This window comes from Lagopus muta, chromosome 1, assembly GCF_023343835.1.
Source record: "Lagopus muta isolate bLagMut1 chromosome 1, bLagMut1 primary, whole genome shotgun sequence".
In the NCBI taxonomy this organism is placed as follows: Eukaryota; Metazoa; Chordata; class Aves; order Galliformes; family Phasianidae; genus Lagopus; species Lagopus muta.
This window is the reverse complement of record NC_064433.1, coordinates 112,435,721-112,457,888: the sequence shown is the minus strand read 5'-3', so window position 1 is coordinate 112,457,888 and position 22,168 is coordinate 112,435,721. Positions and strand designations below refer to the sequence as shown.

Here is a 22,168-nt window from a genome sequence, read left to right as displayed (position 1 = left end):
CCATATACAGAGTGTTAGGAAAAAAGCAGGCAATAGCATCAAATCCGATCTTCATTTTGACAGGTGACAGGACGAGGGGAAATGGCCTCAAGTTGTGCCAGGGTTGGATATCAGGAAAGATTTCTTTGCATAAATGGTGTTAAGCACTGGAATAGGCTCCCCAGGGAGGTGGTTGAGTCAGCATCCCTGGACGTGTTCACAAACCATTTGGATGTGGTGCTCAGGGACACCATTTAGCAGAGGGCTGTTCGAGTTCGGGCAGTATGGTCAGGTTGTGGTTGGACTCGATGATCTTTAAGGTCTTTTCCAACCTGAGCGATTCCATCATTCTATGACTCAGTGATTCTCTATAGTGAATTTGGTAAAATCACAAGTAATAGGAAGAAAGACTCTTCTTGTTTCCTTAGCTTCCAAATTCAGATACAGTACCTGATTGTACAGCAATATATAATGGGTGAATTTTTTCCTTTATGTAGTAAAAATGCTGTGGGTTTCTGGCTTTGTTTTTTTTTCCAAATACTTCGGATCAAATCCTTTTTCTAACCTGTTTTAAGTGCATGGCACTGCTTCCCTCTTTGTTGGAGAAGTCTGACGTTTTGCTAGCCCTCAGTTTGAAAGGGCAGCTTCCCAAGTGAAATGTAACAGTTGCCAGCAATATATACTACCAGAGGGCTGGGATGCAAAATAAAATGTTCTTTGACAAAACTGACTGTGAATGTTTTCATGAAAATTTGTTTCCCTTGGCACTGCAACAGAAAAGTGCTCCATTAAACCACCGGATTTGCACCAAGGATACTGCATTTCACAGTAACGGGCTAGGAAAGCCCAGCTGTCTGTTTGGAAGTCTGCAGATGAAAATCATCTAAGTTCACAGAGTTTGTTTCTGGGCAGGAGGCTCCCAAAAGCAGAAAGCCTCGACTACAGAGTACAACACACACAGGAGCTGTTGATAAAACGGAGTGGCTATCTAATTCATCAGCATCGTAATGACAACAGCTAATTAAAGACATGCAATATCACATGGCTCTAGCATGTACCTCCATGGCCACTTTTCTCCCCACACTTCTCTTGCCACCTCACTGAAAGATGTAATGACATCAAAGATTGATGAGGTTGCCTTCCAGAGATACCTGACACCCTCCTTCTGCAGCATGTATTTGGCACAAAAGCTCTTCACAGACAAGACCCTGAGAATTTAGTTTCACCAATCAGATCTGGTTCAGAATTCCATTTAATAAGGCAGAGTGCTAGTAAGATTTAAATGGAGAGATTCTTGCAGCCAAGAGACTTCAGTACACCAAAGGCAAAGAAGGTAAAGCAAACAAGGATCCTCTAGACTCTCCCAAGCAATAGAAATACATCTCTTGCCATAAGTAGGAGATGATAGGTGAAAAGAATCAGAAATAAGAAAAAAAAAAAAAAAGCTATTAAAAGGAGACATTTGAATAATAATTATTTTCAGTGTGAACCATCAAGAAAAAGAAAGCAACATTTGTTTGGCATTTATGCTGCCAAAAGATCAAGCTATCTATGTGAAAAGCAACTTTTTTTTATGCAGAGTAGCCTTACTACTCTCCTACTGTCCTGTCAGTCATGGAGATGCAAACAGTGGAATGCTTTTCAGTATTTCTTACAGCTCCCTCCATTGGCTACATCTCCAGTAGGATCATGATATACAAAAAAAGATCTTTCTCAGGGATGGATACTAGCAAATCAGTGTGATGTGATGAAGAGTTACACACACACAAAACAAAACAAAACAAAAAACAACAAGCCTTTAATATTAAATCTGCTTTTGCTTCTGCTCCTGACCACCAATCAATGATTTGCTAATATGACTGTTAGCTATGTAGCAGCAAGGCAAGGTAGCATTACCCAAACAGGAATTGTCCTGTGTCATTCTCCAGATATCCTCAGATATCCAGAAACAGTAGCTAAGCATTTCAGAATAATCTGTCAATGAATACATGTAACTCACTAGCTGTTTATAATACTAAGAAGGAAAAGCCCCAAAGCCAAAGCAAATGATTACATTGCTGATGCTGATACAGAAGCTGAAACGTGATTTCATGCAGGTTTGGGTGCAGTGAACTGAAAGCCTCTTAATCACATGTGTACTCATTTATAGCAGGAGTTAGCACTTCACTGGGGGGCCTTTGCTTGATTTCTTTACCAACAGTACCAGTCACAAGTTTTCTGACATTAAAATTTCTTTCAGTGTTCCTTTCTAACCACTCAGTTAGATTAGTCATAGATGCTGTAAAACAATTACTAATTTAACCAGCATGGACACAACTTCAGATGTCTGGGACCGGAGTGCCCAGGGCCCAGCAGATCCTGCCCAGGGAGAGGGCACCAGCTCTGAGCTGATGGTTCTACAGGCCAGGATCTGCTGGTTGGAAAACCATGGTGTGACAAGGGACACAGCCAGGAAGCCTCAGCGGTGGCCTCTGCCCCAGACTAGAAGAAAGGCTGAGGGAGACCCCAGGGCTCAGTCCTGGCCATGCTACACTCCAGCCTGCCAGGGTGCCCAGGGCCCCACCTTTGCCATGGAGTAACACAGCCCTGGCCTGGGGGTGCCAGGTCCATGGCAGATCTCTCACTGACTCTGGTCCAGTTCTGCTTGCTGTCACTGGGAGAGGAGCAACGGAGCTTCTGGGGCAGGCCCCTGCCCTGCTGCCACCCACTGTTCTGGCTCCTTAATCCTTATGCCTACACACTTGCTTTGCAGCTAGGCCTCTTCTACATACACTTAGTTGCTCATAATCTGTACGGTTTGGGTACAAACACAAGACCTGTCTCAGACCTATTTTCAGATGCACTGCCATAATCCTAACAGCTGCAAAACTCTCATTTTTCTCAGCAAGGAACTGATCTAGAAAAAGAGTCACAGACAAGCTGAGAAACCAAGGCAGCTCTGGAGATCCTCTGGCCCATGTTGCTGCTAAGAGCATGATGCTCAGAGCCCAGCTTTGTCTTCTGCAGAATAAATACCTCATCAGATATTTATACATTGGATAAGACTTCTCTGAGCATTCCCTTCTCCAAGCTGCACTATTGCAGCCCTCTCAGCCTCTCCCCAAATGACAGAGGCTTCAGTTCCTCAGTCATCTTAGTGGCTCTTCACTAGACAGTCCAGTCAGCTCATGTGTCCCTTGTGGTGGGGAGAACAGAGCTGGACCCAGCACTCCACGTGTGTCTCACCAGCGTTGAGCTGAAGGGAAGGATCACTTCCCTCAACTATCTAGTCTGCCTAATGCAGCTCAGGATGCTGTTGGTCTCTTTTGCCACAAGGATTTGCCTGGTTCATGATCAGCTTGATGTTCAACGGGACTCCTGGGTTCTTTTCTGCCAAGATGCTTTGCAAGAGGTTGGCCGTTAGCATGTTCTGTTACTTCTTCTCAGGGTCAGGACTTTGTTCAACTCTATCAAAACTGTATTGGCCTCCGTTCTACCAAAGTCCCCCTGAACAGCAACACCTTCAATCAAAAACTTATCAGGCCCGAGAGGCCTGTTCTTCTGCCCAGAAAAGAAGTGGAGTCTTCCAACAAGTCCTGTTCTTTAGCAGAATTATAGCACAATAGAGGATGGTGCTCTGGAGGACTGTGAAGAATAAATATAGTCTTCCTTAGACTTGCTAACCATCAGAAGGCACATGGTGTTGCATCTTGTAAGACATTATTGGTGAAATTCTAACAGCAAGAAGTAACAAAGTGCAAAATAAAGCCAATTTCCAGTCATTTGAATTTATGAGGACCTTATTCTGGGATACTTGCCCTTTTTGTATGCTTATCTTGTCATTACATGTGTGTATGGAATATGTATTACAAATAGCATAACAGACTCTAGGAGAAAATAATATATTGCAAGGATGCCATTTTGTTGAAGTGTTTTGGAAGACACTGCAAACCGCAGAAAAGAAATCTGAGTTGCCTGGGATGTTACAGGGATGCTGAGATTGCTAGAACAGCCCTGATATACATAGATGCTTATTTATTTTTTATATCAAATGGACTTTTAAAAGCTTTTTGTGGTGCTGTAAAAAGAAAAGTCATTCATCTATTTCCTACTCTTCCTGTCCTCTTAACCGTGCAGAAATACATTCCAAACTCATAGGGCAGAGTAATAGCTGCCTGAATTTAAAATCACTTAATTTGCACAGACATAACAGGAACTGGAATTTTCCTAAAAGTTCTTAGGCTCTCATTTAAGAGTGGGATTCTTCCCCAAGCTATTTGTTTTTCTGCCGGGATGTTAGCTTGAATATTCTCATATTCTATTCCAGTGAGAAACAAAATCACTCAGAAGACCTGAACAGAAAATCACTTATTATGTTGCCCCACGAAGGGCATATCATTTTCAGCTTCAAGATTTACCGCTGTCTTAAATAACCTGAAGATTCCTGTCCTGCAACACTGGGGTTCTGTAGTAACTTTCCCATAAGGAAGAACTGCAGAACTAATGCACTCTGTTTTTATACATTTCCTTTTCTTAGTTTTTCTTTCTGTTTGCATTTGTGTCAGCACCACAGAAGAAATTAAGAGAGATAAAAAGCTCAGAATCAGAAACAACAAAAAGTGTGCCATGTTCATAAATCACGTGGAGGCCACAAATCAAACTCAAATGGACACAACAAAACGATAGTATAGGTCTCACGCGCAGTCTGCTATCCTTAGTGCAGGTTATAAAACTTGCAATTACTTTATAATATTTGTCTTTCATCAACAGCACTCTTGTGCAGTCTGCAATGATTCAGGTTATTGCCTTCGCAGATGCAAAATGGTTCTTTGTGAACAATTCACAAGACAATCAGAAGACACATAAAATCCTGTCAGTGTTTGGGAAGAGAGTGCAGCAAATCATAAATTAATCTCTGAAAGCACAAGCCATTTAGATGTGAGCGATCAGTCATTCAGAACACTAAACATTCCAGTGTCATTGTGCTGCGATAATAAAGGATTATAAAAAAATGTTAAATATTTGACTTGAGTTAATGTACTACAAATCAATACCTAAACACACTTGGAAATAGCCCAAGTGTGCATGTAATGAATGTGATGCAAATTCACATGATGCAGCAGGGTATTTCCTAGTGAAGTTTGGCTGATGTGAAGATTTTGCAACTCAGTGCTTCTGTGGGGAAGCAGTTATGAGCAGAGACATCCAGCAGGGTTAGGGATCGTTGCAAGGCAACACACTTGGCTCCTTGGGAACATTACTCATCAGTACTGCCAGATCCACTCCTCTGGCTGATGAAGAGGCAACTTTAATGGGCTCAGAAGTAAGGCTAGCCCAGCCACATATGGCTGAAAGGAGTGCTGCTCTGGGCAGAACGACTGGAAGGGAGAAACAGCTGAATACGCTGGAAAACACTGCATAATTCCCCAAAGCAGATATTGCTTCTTTGTGCCATTGGAAGCTTCAAACTTTAGATGGTAAAACAAGTCCCAGGGATAAAAAGGAGGAGGGTCAGGCTGTGTTGTTTTCTTGCTATCAAAATAGCCTTTTCAGCACAGAACAACAGAATGTGTGGCATTTACCATTTATCAGGAGACAAAGATAGGGCAGAAAATGTTGATTAATGAGGATATTGGATATGTGTCTGACTTAGCATTTTAGAAACCTCCTTTGTTTACCATTGTTTGCGTTGTTTAATGACAAAGGTACTATTAAGAAACAAGTTAAGTTTATGTATGACAAAGGTACTATTAAGAAACAAGTTAAGTTTATGTGAAAGAGTGACATACAGGGAAATGCTCTAATGTACGTACGTCCAACCAGGCAAGCCAAGAGATTGGACATCCATGCTTTAGAGCAAGGTACAATTTAGTTGCATGATGTACAGCATGGTAAACATCACATGTGAGTGGGTAGTAAATGATACTTTATTTCTTGCCCTTTGCTTGTTTCAAGTCCTGTATTTAAAAACATCTTCCCTTGTCTTATCCTATATACTTAAAAAAAAAGAAGTCTCTATATGTGCATGCTGTTCCCAAAATTAGGGTAAGCACTATAATATTGATGAATGTTTCTTTCAAGAAAACAGAACAGTGCCACTGTTATTGTGCAACCCACAACTCTGCTTCCTTCTATTTTTTCAAGCCATGAGTTTTTAATTGAGATTTTAGATCTTACCAAGGCAGAATCCTTGCTTTACTCACTATTTCTCTGGAGAATATATGGTAATCGTTTCATCCCAGAAATGTTGTTCTCATTTTAATACCTCTTTTCTTCAGGACACAGGAACAGAATTCCTGAAGAACTGACCATTCATTGCATAGTTGTCTATGACAGTCTTCAGAAAAACAGATGACTGTTAAGTCCTAGAGATGAAAGTAGATGTGATATAAAATGTTAAAAGGACTTCTATTCTACAACAGGTTTAAACATTTTTCATGAAAACTGAGAGTCACTTAGCTTAACAGGGAGTCAAGAATTTTGGTCAGCAAACGGGTGTCTGCTGCTATTCCAGTGAGTACCTAACTGTTCATATAAGGAGGAACATTTCCAAGAAGTGGGACTCCACTTTTTATCCACCACATACACAAAAAGTAGATGAGCAGAGATTTGGATTTGTTTTGAAATCCTACTAAGGTACCTAAACAGTAGATCTACTACCTCCACTGATGCATCTCTTTCTGTCTGCAAATTCCACCTTGGAACTGAGATACCTCTCCCAGCTCATTATTACACGATATCCTTCAAAAATGAATGATTTCTGAAGGAAAAGTCTACACAGCTCTAAGGTTCCGCAATGCGTTCTACTCGGGACTCAACGAGAATCTGTTCTCTTCCAATCTAACTGTGACATTTCTTGCACTCTGATCAAAGAGTCTGTTTTAAGTTTTCCATTGCCCTCGGGAGATTCTGGCTTTGAGCCTTCACAAATAAACTATGCAATGCATCTAGAATCAAGAAAGTACTTATTAAGTTAAATATTGTCTCTCAGTCCTCATAAGGAATTTTTTATCTATAGACTTTTCTAGTTATTTCTGAATCAATTGCTATTAAATTAAAATTGTATGGTCTAGTACTACATATTCAAACAATCTGTGGCAAGTATTTATAAATTACTACAGAAAAATTACCCGCCTTCCAAAGAAAGGTAGATGAAAATGTTTGACTGCTTGAAAGCTAGCCTACCGTGATTTGCCCTGTCTCCATTACCCAGTCAAACTGCAGGGTAAGTGATGAATTCCAGGCATCCACGTAGCTGCATCTGGCTGAGAGATTCCTTCATTCCTTAAATATGAACTTAACAATTGTTAAAGCTGACCCTTTCACTGTGCTCAAGTTTGTGGATCAGATTTCATGTGTCTTTTTTTTCCTGTGAAAGAGCTACTTCCTGGGGAGTCTGCTATTTTATCTACCATTTGCACCAAGCTATTTGGAAGAAATCAAACTGATATTTTTGTTAATGAGAATAATAGAGAAGGGGAATTTCCTACAGAGGATTTCGTCATCACAGATCAAAGCATCAGAATTAGGTGTCAAGACACTGAAGAAAATGTTGAGCCCTAGAGTGAAGATGTGCCAACCTTAGCAGCATTGGGATTAGGAGTCAAATCAAAGTTCTGTGAGTCATCCACACACGTGTGAGCTCCAGATATTAAAGCAGTCTGTGCCTGCTAGGCTGTGGCAGATCGTAAGAGAAACCCAGCCCTTTTGGACACCTTTTGATCCCAGCTGCCTACAAGAAAATGCAAAAGATCAGATGCAAGCATCATGAGGAAGGCATCTTACACTCAGGCAACCTAGGAGTTTGCCACTACTTTTTGTTCACACCATGGAAATTTTAGTTGGTGTTGTTTTCCTACAAAGTTGAGGCCATTTGTCATTCAGAAGAATATTCTAAGATGGACACAGTTTCTAAAATTTGTACCTTTCTCATCATTTATTTAGTAGAATATTTTTAAAGTTGCAGCTGAGTCATGAATTGTCTTTTATTGCTATTGTTTGAACCTAATTGGTATCCTTATGAATTACACCACACAATTTCATTTCTGAAAATAAATAAATCATTACGTTAGTGAATTATGCATCTATAACTCAAAATAGAGCTTCTGATGATTTACACCAGAAGGTAAACTTGAAATGGAAAACAAATAAATGGCAAAATAAATTACAGTTGCACAATTTAAAATGCATCTTTTGTTCTAAACATAGTTTTCTCTGAATTTCTTCTTTATAGCACAATTCATTATCAACATCCTCATAGCACAAGCATTGACAACATATGCAACAATACAGTTGGTCTCACTGTTGCAATTGCTCTCGGTTTGGAGGAGGGTGGATTGCTAGTGGCTGAGAGTTCTAAAGGTTCAGGTCTGACAGACCTGACAGACTCAGCTAGGTGTGAAACATACAGGATCCACCAATGGCCATTTGTTGTCAGGGTCTTTGCTAACTATCAAATACCCAAGGTGTTTTGCATCTGATGGTATCAGAGAATTTGAATTTCTAAGAAGTTCAAAGTCCTTAGACCTGTTGGAGTGCATACAGAGAAGGGCCACAAAAATGGACCCAAGAAATGGAACACCTCTCCTATGAGGACAGGCTGGGAGAGCTGGGGCTGTTCACCCTGGAGAAGAGAAGGCTCTGAAGTGACCTGGTCGTGGCCTTTCGCTATCTAAAGGGGAGCTACAGGAAAGAAGGAAGAGACTCTTTAGTAGGGTCTGTGGTGACAGAACAAGGGAAAATGGTTTCAAGCTCAAGAGGGTAGATTTAGGTTAGAGATAAGGAAAAAATCTTCTACAGTGGGAGTGGTGAGGCACTGGAACAGGTTGCCTAGCGATGTGGTTGATGCCCCATCCCTTGAGACTTTAAGGTAAGGTTGGATCAGGCCCTGGGCAACCTGACCTAGCTGTGGCATCCCTGTTCATTGCAGGGGACGCAGGCTCGATGGCCTTCAGAGGTCCCTTCCAACTCTAAGAATTCTATGATTCTGTGAAAGCCCTTCTGTTTAAATCCTGGTGATCTCAATGTCCCGTCTCAAGAGCCATTCAGGGGAACATTGACTTTCGACCCCAGCCTCCCTCCCGGCCAGCCCAGCTGCCATTTTTGCAAGTTGTTTCTAAAGCACTGATAACCACGCCTCTGCTCTGATAGCAGTGCGGTTCCAGTCAGATGGCAGGCATTAATCCAACGTGAATCTTCTGAGCAGCTTTATCCTCTCTCTGTATACACATCACTGTAAATCACTGAGGTGAAAATGAAGGCACTACCAAACACCACCACCGTGATCCTAGCTTTGGGTGTGAGGCCAGAAACAGAACCATCCTCCTTCATCCTTCTGGATGCTCCTTCCCTGGAAGCATTCAAGGCCAGGCTGGATGGGGCCTTGAGCAACCTGGTCTAGTGAGAAGCGTCCCTGCCTATAGCAGGGGGCTGGAACTAGATGTTCTTAAAGGTCCCTTCCCACCCAAACCGTTCTATGATTCTGTCATTCATTTTCAGGGTGGAACACGAGGATTTTAGGGTTCTAGCCCGTGAAACGCCTTTGCCAGGCGGGAGAGACACAGCAGACGAAGCCAGATCCACGCACAGTCGCCAGCTGCCCGGCAGCCTTTCCTCCTCGCGCCAAGCCCTGTGGGCGGGGTTCTCCTGGGCACGGCCCGCCCCCCTGTGCCCGGGACGGGGAGTCCCGTGACGCATGCGCGGTAGCTCCGGCACCGCCGAGCTTCGGGGAGTTGTGGAGCAGTGCGCGAGTCAGCGGTGGTGCGGGGCCGGCGGCGCTCGGCTCCTCGCACAGCGACCGCCGGGCGGGCGGCAGCGGTGAGTCAGGGGCAGCGCCGCGGGGGTCGGGAGAGACGTCAGCGGGGAGATGGCGGCCGCGGGTTGGGGCAGTGCTGGGTGTTGGTGTGACTGCCGAGGGCGCCGGGCTTGGTGTCGGAACGCGTGGCGGTCCGTCGGCAGCGCTCTTTCCCCTGCAGCTGCGGGCGGTGGGGCTCGCCGAGCCGCCGGGATTCTGTCCTCGGCGCTGGGAAGGGAGTCTGTGCTTCCCGGCACTGCCAAGTTCTTTCTAGAGGGGAGAAGTAGCAGCACAACAGGGAGCTCTATCCGTCTGTAAACTTTTTTCACTTCTAGCAGCCGCCCAAAGACTCGGTCAGTGCTGGGTGAGAAGCAGTGGGGGCTGGGAGGCCGCTGCACCGGGGATCTGGTGGAGCTCTGCTGAGCCTAACGCTGCCGGGAGAGCGTCTCGTTCTTCTTAACAGGGAGCAGGAGGGGGCAGAGAGCCTCAGCATCCTCCCAGCTGCGACTGGGGTTGGGTGGGGTGGGAGCGAAACCGAGAGGAACGGAGCCAGTGGGTAAGGGGATGAAGGCTTCAGGAAGAATGAGGTGCTTGGGGAGCTCGTGCTTTGGATTACCTCTTTGTTATGGATGAGTCTTAATAACGCTGAGGAATACCTGGAGGGTGGTTATCAGGTGGATGGAGCCAGGCTCTGTTTAGTGGTGTGCAGCCAGGGGACAAGGGACGATGAGCACAGACTGGAGCACAGGAAGTGCCATACAGACATGAGAAAGAAGTTGCTTATTGTGCTGGTGACAGGGCACTGGAACAGGCTGCCCAGAGATGTGCTTGGAGGCTACTTCTCTGGAGATATCCAAAACCCGCGTGAGTGCTTTCCTGTGTGACCTACTGTAGGGAGCCTGCTTTAGCAGAGGGTCGGACTAGATGAGCTCCAGAGGTCCCTTCTGACAACTGTGGTACTGTGAGTCTGAGGAGAGGGACAGTTACACAGGTATTGGAATTCTAAATTAAAATCCTTGCCTTAGACTTGTTTTGGACACCGTTGCTTCTGATTTCCCCTGATTTCCCCTGATTTCCCATCTTCTCGCCATGTTGGCAGCATTGTTCATACAGCAGTTCGTGGAGTATTAGCTACAGGCTCAGGCTAACCTCGCACGCTTCTGATGAACTCATTATTGCTTCAGTCTAGTTCTCTGCTCTGCCACAGGAATGCTTATGACAGCTTAACGTGTGCATGGGGTTTACTTATTTCTCTATAAGAAAACATGCATGTAACAGCACTGTCTTTTTTTGTGTGTGTGTATATGTATACAAAGCCAGGCATACATATGCAGCCCCATTCAAAGAGATGGCTGTGGCCAGTTGGGCCCTCTGTAGCACCGAGAGAGTGCCGTTAATAAAGTGGCTGTGGGGGAGGCCGGCTCTGTGAGGCAGCTGGCAGCCATAGGTATCCAGGAAGAGTGAGTTTGCGAGAGCAGTTCCTACTGCTTGCCAGGGCAATGAGACTAGAAGCCAGGAAAGAGGGGATGAAGGAGTTCTGTATAGAAATGCTGTACACAGCTGCAGAAGTGCAGACTTTTTACTCATCTGTTCAGCCATCTCGCTTCTAGGTAAGGAAAGCCTGTTTTCCAGAGCAGGTTAAAAGAGCCTGGATTCCTGAGCAGTTCTGTTTCCTTGCAAACATCAGGAAATCCCCAGGCAAAACATGGATTATCTTTCTCACGCAAGTTCATCCAGGGATTTGCAGCCAAGTAATGCTACAAGATTCTGCGTTAGCTCAAATAGCAAAGCATGGCATCTTGTTAATAACACATAAGGTGTTGAGATTAGGACATAGTGACATTGATTTTCTCTGGTTAATGGTAAGGAGCAACACACAACTACAGTAACTACTAACATTGTCATTTCCAGAAACGTTCCAAATGAAAAGGTTTTTATTTTTTTTATTTCAATTCAGTCTCCTCATACATCTACACTGAACTACAGTTAACCACTAAGTAATAACCTACTGTTCATTGCATAGAAATTCCTGTTATACTCAAAGTGTGAAAGGGCAAAGCTTTCAAGAAACAATTGCTCATCTAAACCTGTACTGCTTTTGCAAATCAAGCTCACAGATTTTGGAAAGGTACCCTTAAAATAAAATGCATTTAGTTAGTGCCCACACTTAAACAGCGTTTCAATGTTACTCTGTAGAGTCATGAGGGAACATTGAGGCAAAAGCACAGACAAAATGTGCTTTAGCATTAGCTTGTTTTAGGCCATACCATTAGGAAATATTTGTGTTTTCTGTGCTGTTTTAAGCAGCTCTTTTTTCCTGTCATCTTTTACCTCATGTTGTCCTGTCTATCTCTGTGGTCTGCTTCCCTTGTAAGAGCTTAACCACTTTCTATGCACATGATGAGGTAGATCACAAAATTAATAATACTCAGGAAAAAATAAGTCTGACCTGCATCTGACCCTGCATCGTTTTCCTAACCCAGCAGCTCTTAGAACCAGCTGGGTGGGTGAGGGAGCACACAACATGCAGCTGGTACCACTTATTCCAAGTGAGTGTAGTGGAAAAAATAATAAGTCCTTTACAGGATTTTTGTACGAGAGGAGTAAATCTTTGCTTTGTATGTTCCCAATTTTTCCTGGTTCCTATGGATGGGGATTTTATTCTCTGCACAGTCCTGTCAAGGTCTTTTGCTTTCAGGCCCTCAGCTCGATTCTGAATTTCTCTGCTGCTTTTCATACCACCTTGCTCTCTCCTCTTGATTTCCCACCGGCTGTGTTTCCAGGGTGCTGCCTTTCTCTGGCTTGTGTTTCTGTAGTGTTTCTTTTGCTCCAGCCTCCAAAGACAGTCATTCTTCCCCACCCCTCTCCGCATCCCTCGCTTCCTCTCTCACGTTATAAACAAAAGTACTTGCAGTGTGCAGTAGAACACAATGCAGTGCTGGCAAGGGAGTGGACTAAATGACCTAATGTCTAATATCTGTTCTCCTGCCAGCTATTTATATTCAAGTTTAGATGTCAGTAACACTTTGACCTTTTGAAATCTAATCTGACAATACCCAGACTTTTCTTTGTTTACCCTTGTTCTGTTTACTGATTCTTGTTTAGTAAAATTTGATAGGTGTTTGTGAGCTCTGAAATGAGCTTATCTGATTGCCATCAGTTTTGTTGTAGCACAGGTCAGCTGATGATTCGTAACATTTCAAAAGCAAAGCCTATCTGCAGACAGGGTTAAGAAACTGTGTGGTCACTACCTAAACTCATGCCATGTTTAGAAGGAAGTATATTTGTGAAAAGCTGATATATAAATGTTTTAGGCTGGAGCTCACTTTTACCCAAGCTGATAGGTAAGGATTATGTAAAACATCTTTGAAAGTTATGCAGCTGCTCAGAAATACACTTAGAAAAGGTGAGAAACATATTTGCACAGCCCAATATAACAGAGTTTGCGTTTGAGGCTAAGACTTCCAAGACAATACAGTGGCACATCAATTTGTCCTTAAATCCGTATCTCTAAATGAACTGTCAGGTGTGTAATATCTATTACAATTAGCTATATTTCTAAGTGTTTAGTATTGAACATTGAAGAATGATTCTTTTTTCACTCAGAAAACTTAGATTTGTTATCTTGCCGGTGGGAAGCAGTTTATAGGAATGCTACCAGATTGTGGCATTCATCAGACATGAACTTTTGCACCTGCTTGTGGATAAACCTGCCAGGCTTATCAGTGTACTATTTACTGACTGTATGTATACTTCCGCTTGTAGATCCTTACTTCTAAGCATTTGCTAAAGCTGGGAGGAGAAGCATCTCCCTTTTCATTCTTTTCCTAACCTTCATTCTCGCTGTAGTTGGAAAGAGGTTTCAACAGCAGTATCCTCACCAAACTCTCTTGCCTGCCTTCCTGTAGCAATGCCCTGCAGCATCTCAAATTAGTGCAGTCCTTGACATTTTCTTTCAGCGCTGCTGAGCAATCTGAGTATCAGAAATGAAATGGACTCGCTGTGCTATTTTCTGTTTGCTGCTGCTGCTTATCAGAGCTGTGGGCAGCAACAAAATAAAGGCATGACTTAGGATGAAGAACTGAGTGTGTGGCTTTGTAAGCAGCTTAGCCGATCTAAGCATGTCCTACTGCTTGAAAAAAGCTCTTGCTTTTCCTCTCCATCCTTGTTAAATTTTGTATTTTGACTTTTTCCCTAATACTATATAGTCAACTGGCCCAAGAGATGATTTGTTTTTAAACAAACTCAGGCACACAGAAGGCTTTCCATTAGCTGGAGAGCTGCCAGCCAGAACCTGTGTTAGCTCAGGAAGCGGGACAATGTGGCTGTCTGGGGGAGGAACTACCTGCTTGGACAGCAGCTTTACTCGTGTTGAGCTAAGTGAAGCAGCAGTGCATAACTATCTTTCTTTGCTGTCATCATTGGAGAGCAGCAGCTTGAACGGCTGGTCCATGGAATTTCTTCCAGGAGGGGCAAGGACCGGTGAATAAATCTGGGGGGACAAAGTCAGGGAAGAAGCAGGATAAGAAAGCTTATCTTTTATGAAAAGACTGCTTGTGGCAAACTGTAAAGCCCAGCTACAAGCTCATCATGTGTACATTTGTCTTGGAAAAACTGAAATGTCAAAGTGTTTTCATGATGGCTATTCTTTTGGAGCTCTGGGCAAAGGTTAGATGGAATTTCTGTTCAGGTGACTTGATAGACATGAAAATACAAAAGGTTGAGCTGCAGCCACTGGTGGCAGAAAACCTAAGAAGGTTCTCCAGTGACTTCTGTAGTGTGTGTCATTTGTATGTGTATACAACAGTGTTACCACATTAAAAAGAAAAAAATCAATGACCTTTTTGTGTGTATTAGAGATTCCTGTCCTTTTCCACATTCTCTAGGTGATTGAGAAGGTATACAGCCCATAGGGTGGGTGAGAAATCCACCATTTGAATCTTCTAAAAACAAATGTTGGGCATTGAAATGCAGTGGATGATCTTCCTGTTGCAAATAATTTTTTAGCAATTAACTCTTATCCTAATTGCATGAGTTTTTGACATAACTAAGATAAATCGTATCTTCAAATGTGGTTAATTTTTTGCGCTAATTTGGCATGTCAGTGTGAAACTGATTTCAGTGTGTAAAATTTTCCTTGCCCTAAGTCTTCTAAAACTGATTTTTAAAGCCAAAATCCTTCAGAATGTTCTTGTTTTATGTATTTTTTTTCATGCTTCCTACTCACAAGCGGAATGTGTAATGCACTGAATCATTTCATAAGCAGGAGAGCGTCAGTAGTTTTATTGTTCTCATTCTGGGAGCCGCTCTACTGCTTTCAGTGCTGGAAAGTATCAGAAATTCTTTGTAACTATACTCTGATACTGGTGGCTTTGTGACTACTGGAACTCTTTGGCTTTGTTTCTTGTGGAGTTATGCTGTGGTTGATCACAGAGAGGCTGTGACTTAAAGCTTTTATATGGTATTTATTTCAAAATTAACTTGTCATCCAGGCTTTTCTTGAATGACGATGTTCAAAACGGTTCTGTAGTATGCTTTATTTAGGAAAACTTCCACAAATACAACTTTATTTTTCTACCGTTGTGTACTAGCTGACTGAAAAGGACCAGTGAGTATAACTGTTGGACTGGAGGACGTGAGGAAACTCAGGAAGACACAAAGCCCTTTTGCTAAAGGAAAGCCATCTAAAAACAGGAAAACCCTCTGAATAGAAATACTGTTAAAGTATTTGGCATTTCTAGTAACTCTTATGGAATTATATCAGTTTAAGATGAAAATCCGTACTTGATGTGTAAACAAAAGGCAGTTTGTTATCGAGACTTAAAGGGGATGCAGAACTAGTTTACTGAGAGGTTGGCTTCAATGGCAAATGCAGTCTAGGAAGTTTATACTTCTTTTCTGCAGAAGCCTGCGAGAGTGAAGGGGTGGAAGAGGAGAGGGAGACTGATAGAGAGGTTTGGGTAAAGCTGCAACGCAGAAAATGAAACTGCCTTAGCCCAAATTCGGGGGCAGTGATCTTCAGTAGAGAGTGGGTGGAGGAAGAGGGGAGGAGGAATTCCTTCACTCCTCTTCATGGCTGAAGCCAAACCATCTTGTTACTATCTTATTTTACTATGCTGCAAACATGTAAATCATCTGGAATGATTATGTGTAAGCTTGTTCAAATGTGTAATGCTTTAGAATATACAGTCAGGATGTGTGCACGCTTAATTTATATGGAAATTCAAGTAATGCTGATGAGAAGGGGAAAAAGAGGGTGGCTGTTATGAGAGAAGGAAGTAGCAATATTAAAGATATATTTTCTGCTTTGTATAAGGTACTTGCCCTATAACTGGCTGAAGTTCTTTTATGGTTTCTAGTGTCATATACCTTTGTGTGCTCTTTTTTTGAAGTCCCCCTATGTGTCAGAAAAAAATTATAAAAATTCTGTAGTAGCAGTTGTTCCCCGTTATCATTTTTCCTGGTTATCATATAAATAAGATGAGCCATATATTTATAGCTTTCTTATAATTATTCTGGCACTTCTGTGCAATTTAATTTTTGTGTGACTGGAAAATCCCATTAAAACATGCTCTGAAATGCCATCGTATGTGCGTTGCTTCAGGGGAAAACAGGCTGAGTGGAAACTTGTATGGAAATGTGCTGATGGTGCATAAATATTTGGAAGACAAGGCTTTGTTTGCACATTTCTCTGTGAAGTGCTACGCTAAACTTTTTATTGCTTCTGGATAATTTTTTTAAATTAAATGAGGTGTGAGACATTGGACTACCAAGCATGTCCTAAATGCAATTTCCAAACAGAGCTGAATATTCACCACACCTTTTCTTCACAGAAGAGCAAAATAAACTTTATGAAGTGGCAGGCTTAGGTTAGTTATAAAATTATTACGTGCACAGCAAATGCATAAAATGATTCACGTTTCTTTTGGCTATGAAAGTTCAAGTTCTGAGCTTTTTTTTCCACATTTCCCTTTTCTTCAAAAATAGCTTTAGTTTAGAATTGCTTTTGCTCCTTAACCTTCAGAGCAGTGCGACAATTTCAACAGCCTCGGAGAATTGAGGATGATCTTTTTCAAATGTACAGAATTGTCAAATCTTTCTTCATCTGGGAAGAGTATTGGATATGGGCTGATGCAGTTGGAGGTTGAATTTTGTACAGCTGGTTTCTATTATTGGGAAAAGCAGGAAAGTATTGTTTGTGACATTTGGGTCGTGGTTTTGATTTTTAAAAGAAGTGTTGGGGAAGAAATATCTATAAGGATTTCCAACTAGGAAAAATTGTACATTTTTTTTAGCCTTGGTCTTGTCACCTTTTCTGAATGAGGTGAACACCATTCTTGCAATGAACATTTATTCTGGTGAATGGACTCTTGCTCAGGTACTGTTGCTTGACTTTCTGTGTCCTTTTATTATTGAAGAAGCTGGTAAGAAATTTTGGAGAGAAAGCTACTGAAAACAGTGATAATGGAAGTCCTAAACCGGATTTTAAATTTGTAGCCTGTGATTGCAAGTTTCACTCCGTGTGTGGGGTGCTTTCTGTCTGGGGAGTGTTTGCAGGGGTGGGAGGTGGCTGCATTGCCTCCTGCTTACCAGGTTAGCTGTATGCCTGTGTGTTTTTTTGTTTTTGTTTTTTTTACCCCCCTGGTGTTTCTGACCAAAACCTCTGATGTTTTGGGTTTTTTGTTCTTAGATTGGGCCCTGTGGTATGCAGTGCATCAGTGTTCTGTTTCTGTTAATTAGCTTTAAGTACGTTCAACACACTGGTTGAATTTGAGAAGAGTGGAGTCCTTTGACTAGACTGAATTCTTAGCAGATTACCGTTTGATATCTCAAAGGAGAGCACAGCTTTTGAAGATGAGACAAATGCACTGGCTGCTCAAAAAATCCGTTCTTACTGTGATATGAAGTGTTTTGTTTGTTTGGATTTGATGTTTTTGTTTGCTGTTTCTTTTGTTGTCATAGTGTTCTGTAGTTTTATCTTTTTGTTTGGTTGGTTTTGCTTGGTGTTTTTTTTTTTTTATTTCTAATTCCCTCCAGCTGTAGGTAAGCTTGGCGTTTTCAGGTTTTGCCCTGGAAATGGAGGGTTTGGGTTGGGCCTACTCATACTTAGCAGCCCATTCACTGATTTCTTGCTTGAAAGGAGTTTCATGTTATCTGTTTGTAGCCTGCTTGTTTGTTGAAGGAGTTCTCTAGCTCCACAGGAAGTTTTGCCAGCTATTCACTGTTGTCCCATAACAACCCTCTGAATCTCTGTTGAGAAATGATGTTATCTAGAGCTTCCTTCCTCACAGCTTCTTGCTGCTTTGCTTGTAGTCATGCACTTTGGATTTGGTTCAGCTTAGGTGTGTCTTATGGAAGCAAAACTCCCGTTTTCCACCTCTTTCATTGCTTTGGTTCACATTGTGGAATCGTTTAAAAAGAATGAAACTGAATTACTTTTGGCTGAAAGTAAATGTGCTCCGAAACCATACCTAATGCAGGCCAGCAACCATACAGTATTCACTTCAGCTCATGGAACCAAATCGGACCAATTGCTAAGCAAAATTTTCACCATGTCTGTTGTGTTAGTGTTGGGCCCTCAGTACCAACTGCTTTGTTCGTTAGACTTGTTTCTATTGCTCTGCATTCCTGACTAATGTGAGCATAGTCATCGACAGAGATAAATCTGCAGTGCTTATAGGCTATTATCCATGACCGCTGTACTGGTTTCAAAGGAGTCCATCTATTCAGGCCAAAGTTTGAGTAGATACTATTGAAGTAGTTAACAGCCTGAGTTTGATTTGGAAGCCATCACTTAAACTGTAATTAGATCAGGGAGCACCACAACTGTAATTGAAGCTATTTTCTTGTCTCTGTCACCTCTTGCTCTTTCCTACTTCAGTAATCTCAGTTCTCTTCTGTTCTCTACTATAGGTATTTTTTTGTGACCCAGCTGTTAACCAAATCACAATGTTCTTAGATGCCTCCCATGTGCTGGCTGTGCTATTTTCCTATTTTCATTTGTTCAACTTTGTCTTAGTAACTTGTAAATGTTTGTGCACGCTGAGGCTGTAGGCTTGTTGGCTGCCTACTCTCTGTCAGTGAAAATGGGTAATGATTTGCAGTTGTCCAAGGCACCTTCTTCCTGAAAGGCTTCCACAATGGTGAAACCCATCTGTACTTCACTAAAAACTTTATAGGGTTTCTCTGTTCTTCTTAATCATTGATTTTCAGGGAACGCTTAAGGTAATGCATGAAGAAGTCTCAATGTCAGATTTGGTTTAAAGGCATTGAAGAGAGTGAAAGTTAGAATGATTGTGTTACATGGTATCACTGTTTCTGATGCAATACAAAATCAGGATAAACATACAGCTTACTGTTGATGGTCTTATGTAAGCATGCATCATTCCCACTTAAAAAAAAAAAAAAAAAGTAGAGGAATTGATTATTGCTGTGCCAGTGTTTACATGGGTTATCAAGTTCATTGCTCCAAATTTGAATTCCCAAAGCAGAGTAATTATGCCTAAGCTGTAGCAGTATCTTTTAATATCAAGCTTACAGAAACTTGGGGTGTTTGAGTTGCTGCTACGTATGCTGGAGAGAAAGGTCTCTTGAGCATTTGTGTAGCTTTGGGTGTCAATCCTGCTGGTTATGTCAGCATTCATTTTTTCCCAAGAACTGCCCCATATGTCCCAATGTGCTTGGAAACAGTGAAAGTAGCCAAAACCTTCTTCAGAAAGGAAAGTGGTATTTCTTCTCTGAACAGGTGTCCTGCTTGCCAAAATGTGTGTGTTGAGAATTCTTTGGAAGGAAGATAAGGAAGAGCTGTCTTAACTTACTGAAGGAGCTTGACAGGGACCAGGGAATAAATAGCCAGAATATTATTGCAGCTCTAAAACAACAGGGAAAAAAAAAATAAAAGCTTTCAGAATGGAGCATGAAGCTGGGGCAGAAGCTTAAGACTACAGCCTCAGCCAGCTGAAATATTGCCCAGTGGCAGTCGTGAGTGGCCTTTTCTGTCAAATGTGGCTCTGTAAGAGTTGTACTTAGCATGCAAGTTCTGGGAGTGATTCTATATTTTACTGATTTTAAGGCATAATGGCAGTCCCCTAAATACAAGCTTCTCTTACTGATCCAGGCTGTGGTTTCAATCCCTATGTAATCAAAATTAATGGTAATGTGTTATAATGCTGTGATTGGATAGCATTTACAAACCTGAAGAGTTTTTTTCAGTTCTGTTTCACTCATATCCATGGTCTTTGTGATCTTAGATGGGGCAGTTCTTTTATATCTGTCTGAGAGGTAGTTTCCAAAGTGTTTAATCTCTGTCTACTCCTGTCCTGACTCCGTGGCTAGCTGCTGTTACCGACAGATCAAACTTTAAAAGTACAACCTTTTCCCATATCCTTAAAGCATGGACATCCTGCTCAGAGCAAAAGTAATATATTTCTCCAGTGTCTGAATTCATGTAAATCCTTTTGTGTACTTTTCCAGAGGAAAAAGGGTTTTTTTGGAAGGGATTACAATAAGTGAAGTTGTAGCCTTCTGTAACGTTTTCTTGCAAGGATGTAAAAGCCAAATGTAGTGGAACTGGGATCCTACATTTTGAATAAATGACAGTTTCATAATTGTCTGCCTTCCTGTGTAATTAATTATTGCTTTCATTTTTCTTCTAAACAGACTTCCTACACGTGTATTTTGGTTGTTTCATTGCACCTGCTTTGAGGCCTGGGACTAAAAGAGGGGTGTTTGTTTTTGTACTGAGCATCTACTGATGTTTCACTTAGTGGTGTCCCTTGAATATATTTGCTTACATAAAAAGCTCCAGCAGAACCTAAATATTTATAGTTTGAAAATGTTTGTAGTTCTTTGGGGGCATCTGGCTGTAAACTGCATCTCAGTAGTCTCATTAATTGTGTAAGTTACGTAACTAACAACTGTATCCCTTGTTAGAGTTGTTTTGCAGAATGGAACAAAACCACCTCCCATTCCCTGCCCGTGTGCTGGAGTGTGCATTTCTCCCCTGTTGTGAGAGGAGCCTGCTGGCCTTACTGTGCTCATAGTCCCTGTTAATTCAGCAAGTGAGAAATTGAGTGAGGAAAGATGCAGCTGCTGCTCTATACTATCCCTTAAGGATCCTTTCCTGATGTTTTGTGAGCAACAATATTGGAAGTAGTTTGGATTTATGTGCACTCTGTTAAATCCTCTGCCCTTTAATGGTATGTGGTACGCACATGATTCAATTGAACTTGTGGTCAGAAAACGGAGCCAGGAGCATATGCGAACAGAATATGGTTATTTTAACATGCAACAAAACTTTACAGAAACACTGTCTTGAGCTGACAATTTTCATTGCTGAAATCAGTCATCCCATTTTATGGGGTACACGATATTCTGATTTTTATGCTTGCACAGTGTGTACAAATCATGACCGCTCAGAATTGAGGAAAAATACCTAAGTTATATTTGGGAAGAAATGCACAGCTTGGGATATTGCTTCAAGATGTAAATTGCTGCATTGCTTTGGTGTTGAGCACAGACATGCTGGTAAATAGCACAGGCCTTAGTGTGCCTCCTTTGCTATCTCATGTGTGCCTTAGAACTCATTGTATTTCCTACTGAGTCATTACATTTTCTACTAGAGGTGAATGGCTGATTGTTCAGTGTTTGTTGATCTGTTTTGTTCAGGGATTTTTCTACCACAATGCTGACAATCAAACAAACGTTCAGAAATGATCATTTGTTTTACAGTCTATGGTCAGATACATCAGCTTACTGTTGGAGTGTGATGATTAGCTCAGCTATATTGCAGTCTGTCCACAGCACAGACTGCTACTCTTGGAGGGCGGGAAGAGGAGGGTACATGTTAATATAGATTCCTGAAACATTAAGCATTAGTGTTACAACTGAGATGATATCTGTGGGGTTTTTGTTCTTGCATTGGTGTTTGTGAATATATATGTATGTATATTTTAAATGTATACATATATGTTGTCAGAGCAATGTCTTCCATAAGACCAGTCCTACCTTTAATGAGGTTCTTGAAGACTGAAAAGCATGAAATTCTAAGTAAAAAGCTGGGTAAAGGAATAGATGAGTCAGTAGCAAGTCAAGATGTCCGTGTAGTGTTGCCCAACCCTCTTCAGTTTTATTAGCTGGCTTATGAAGCAAAAAAAGATTGATGTCCTTGTCTGCATCTGATCCCCTTTTCCAAACAATTTTTGAACTATTTAGTTGATTAGAACCAAGAATATCAGAGAGTAGAGGACTTGAAATTTAATGGGTGACCTGAGTAGTTTCTCTGTGGTGGGAAAAGTCTGTTCTGTGGGCTTGACTTGTGTGCTTTCCCTGTGTAACAGCAGAGCATCACTGCCTACATTAGCCTCTCGTTCAGCCTGTATTGAGGTGCTGTGGCAAGAAACTTGCCATGAGCTGTGG

At 41.8% G+C, this 22,168-nt stretch overlaps 1 protein-coding gene across 1 annotated transcript in view; it reads left to right on the top strand.

Moving 5' to 3' along the window:
* The first annotated feature begins 9,639 nt into the window (after window positions 1–9,639).
* PRRG1 (proline rich and Gla domain 1) overlaps window positions 9,640–22,168 on the top strand; it is a 31,722-nt gene continuing 19,193 nt past the window's right edge. Inside the window, exon 1 of the mRNA XM_048946006.1 lies at window positions 9,640–9,774. Within this exon, the coding sequence (XP_048801963.1) occupies window positions 9,653–9,774 (122 nt within the window). The 5' untranslated portion in view covers window positions 9,640–9,652. The remainder of the gene's footprint in view (window positions 9,775–22,168) is intronic.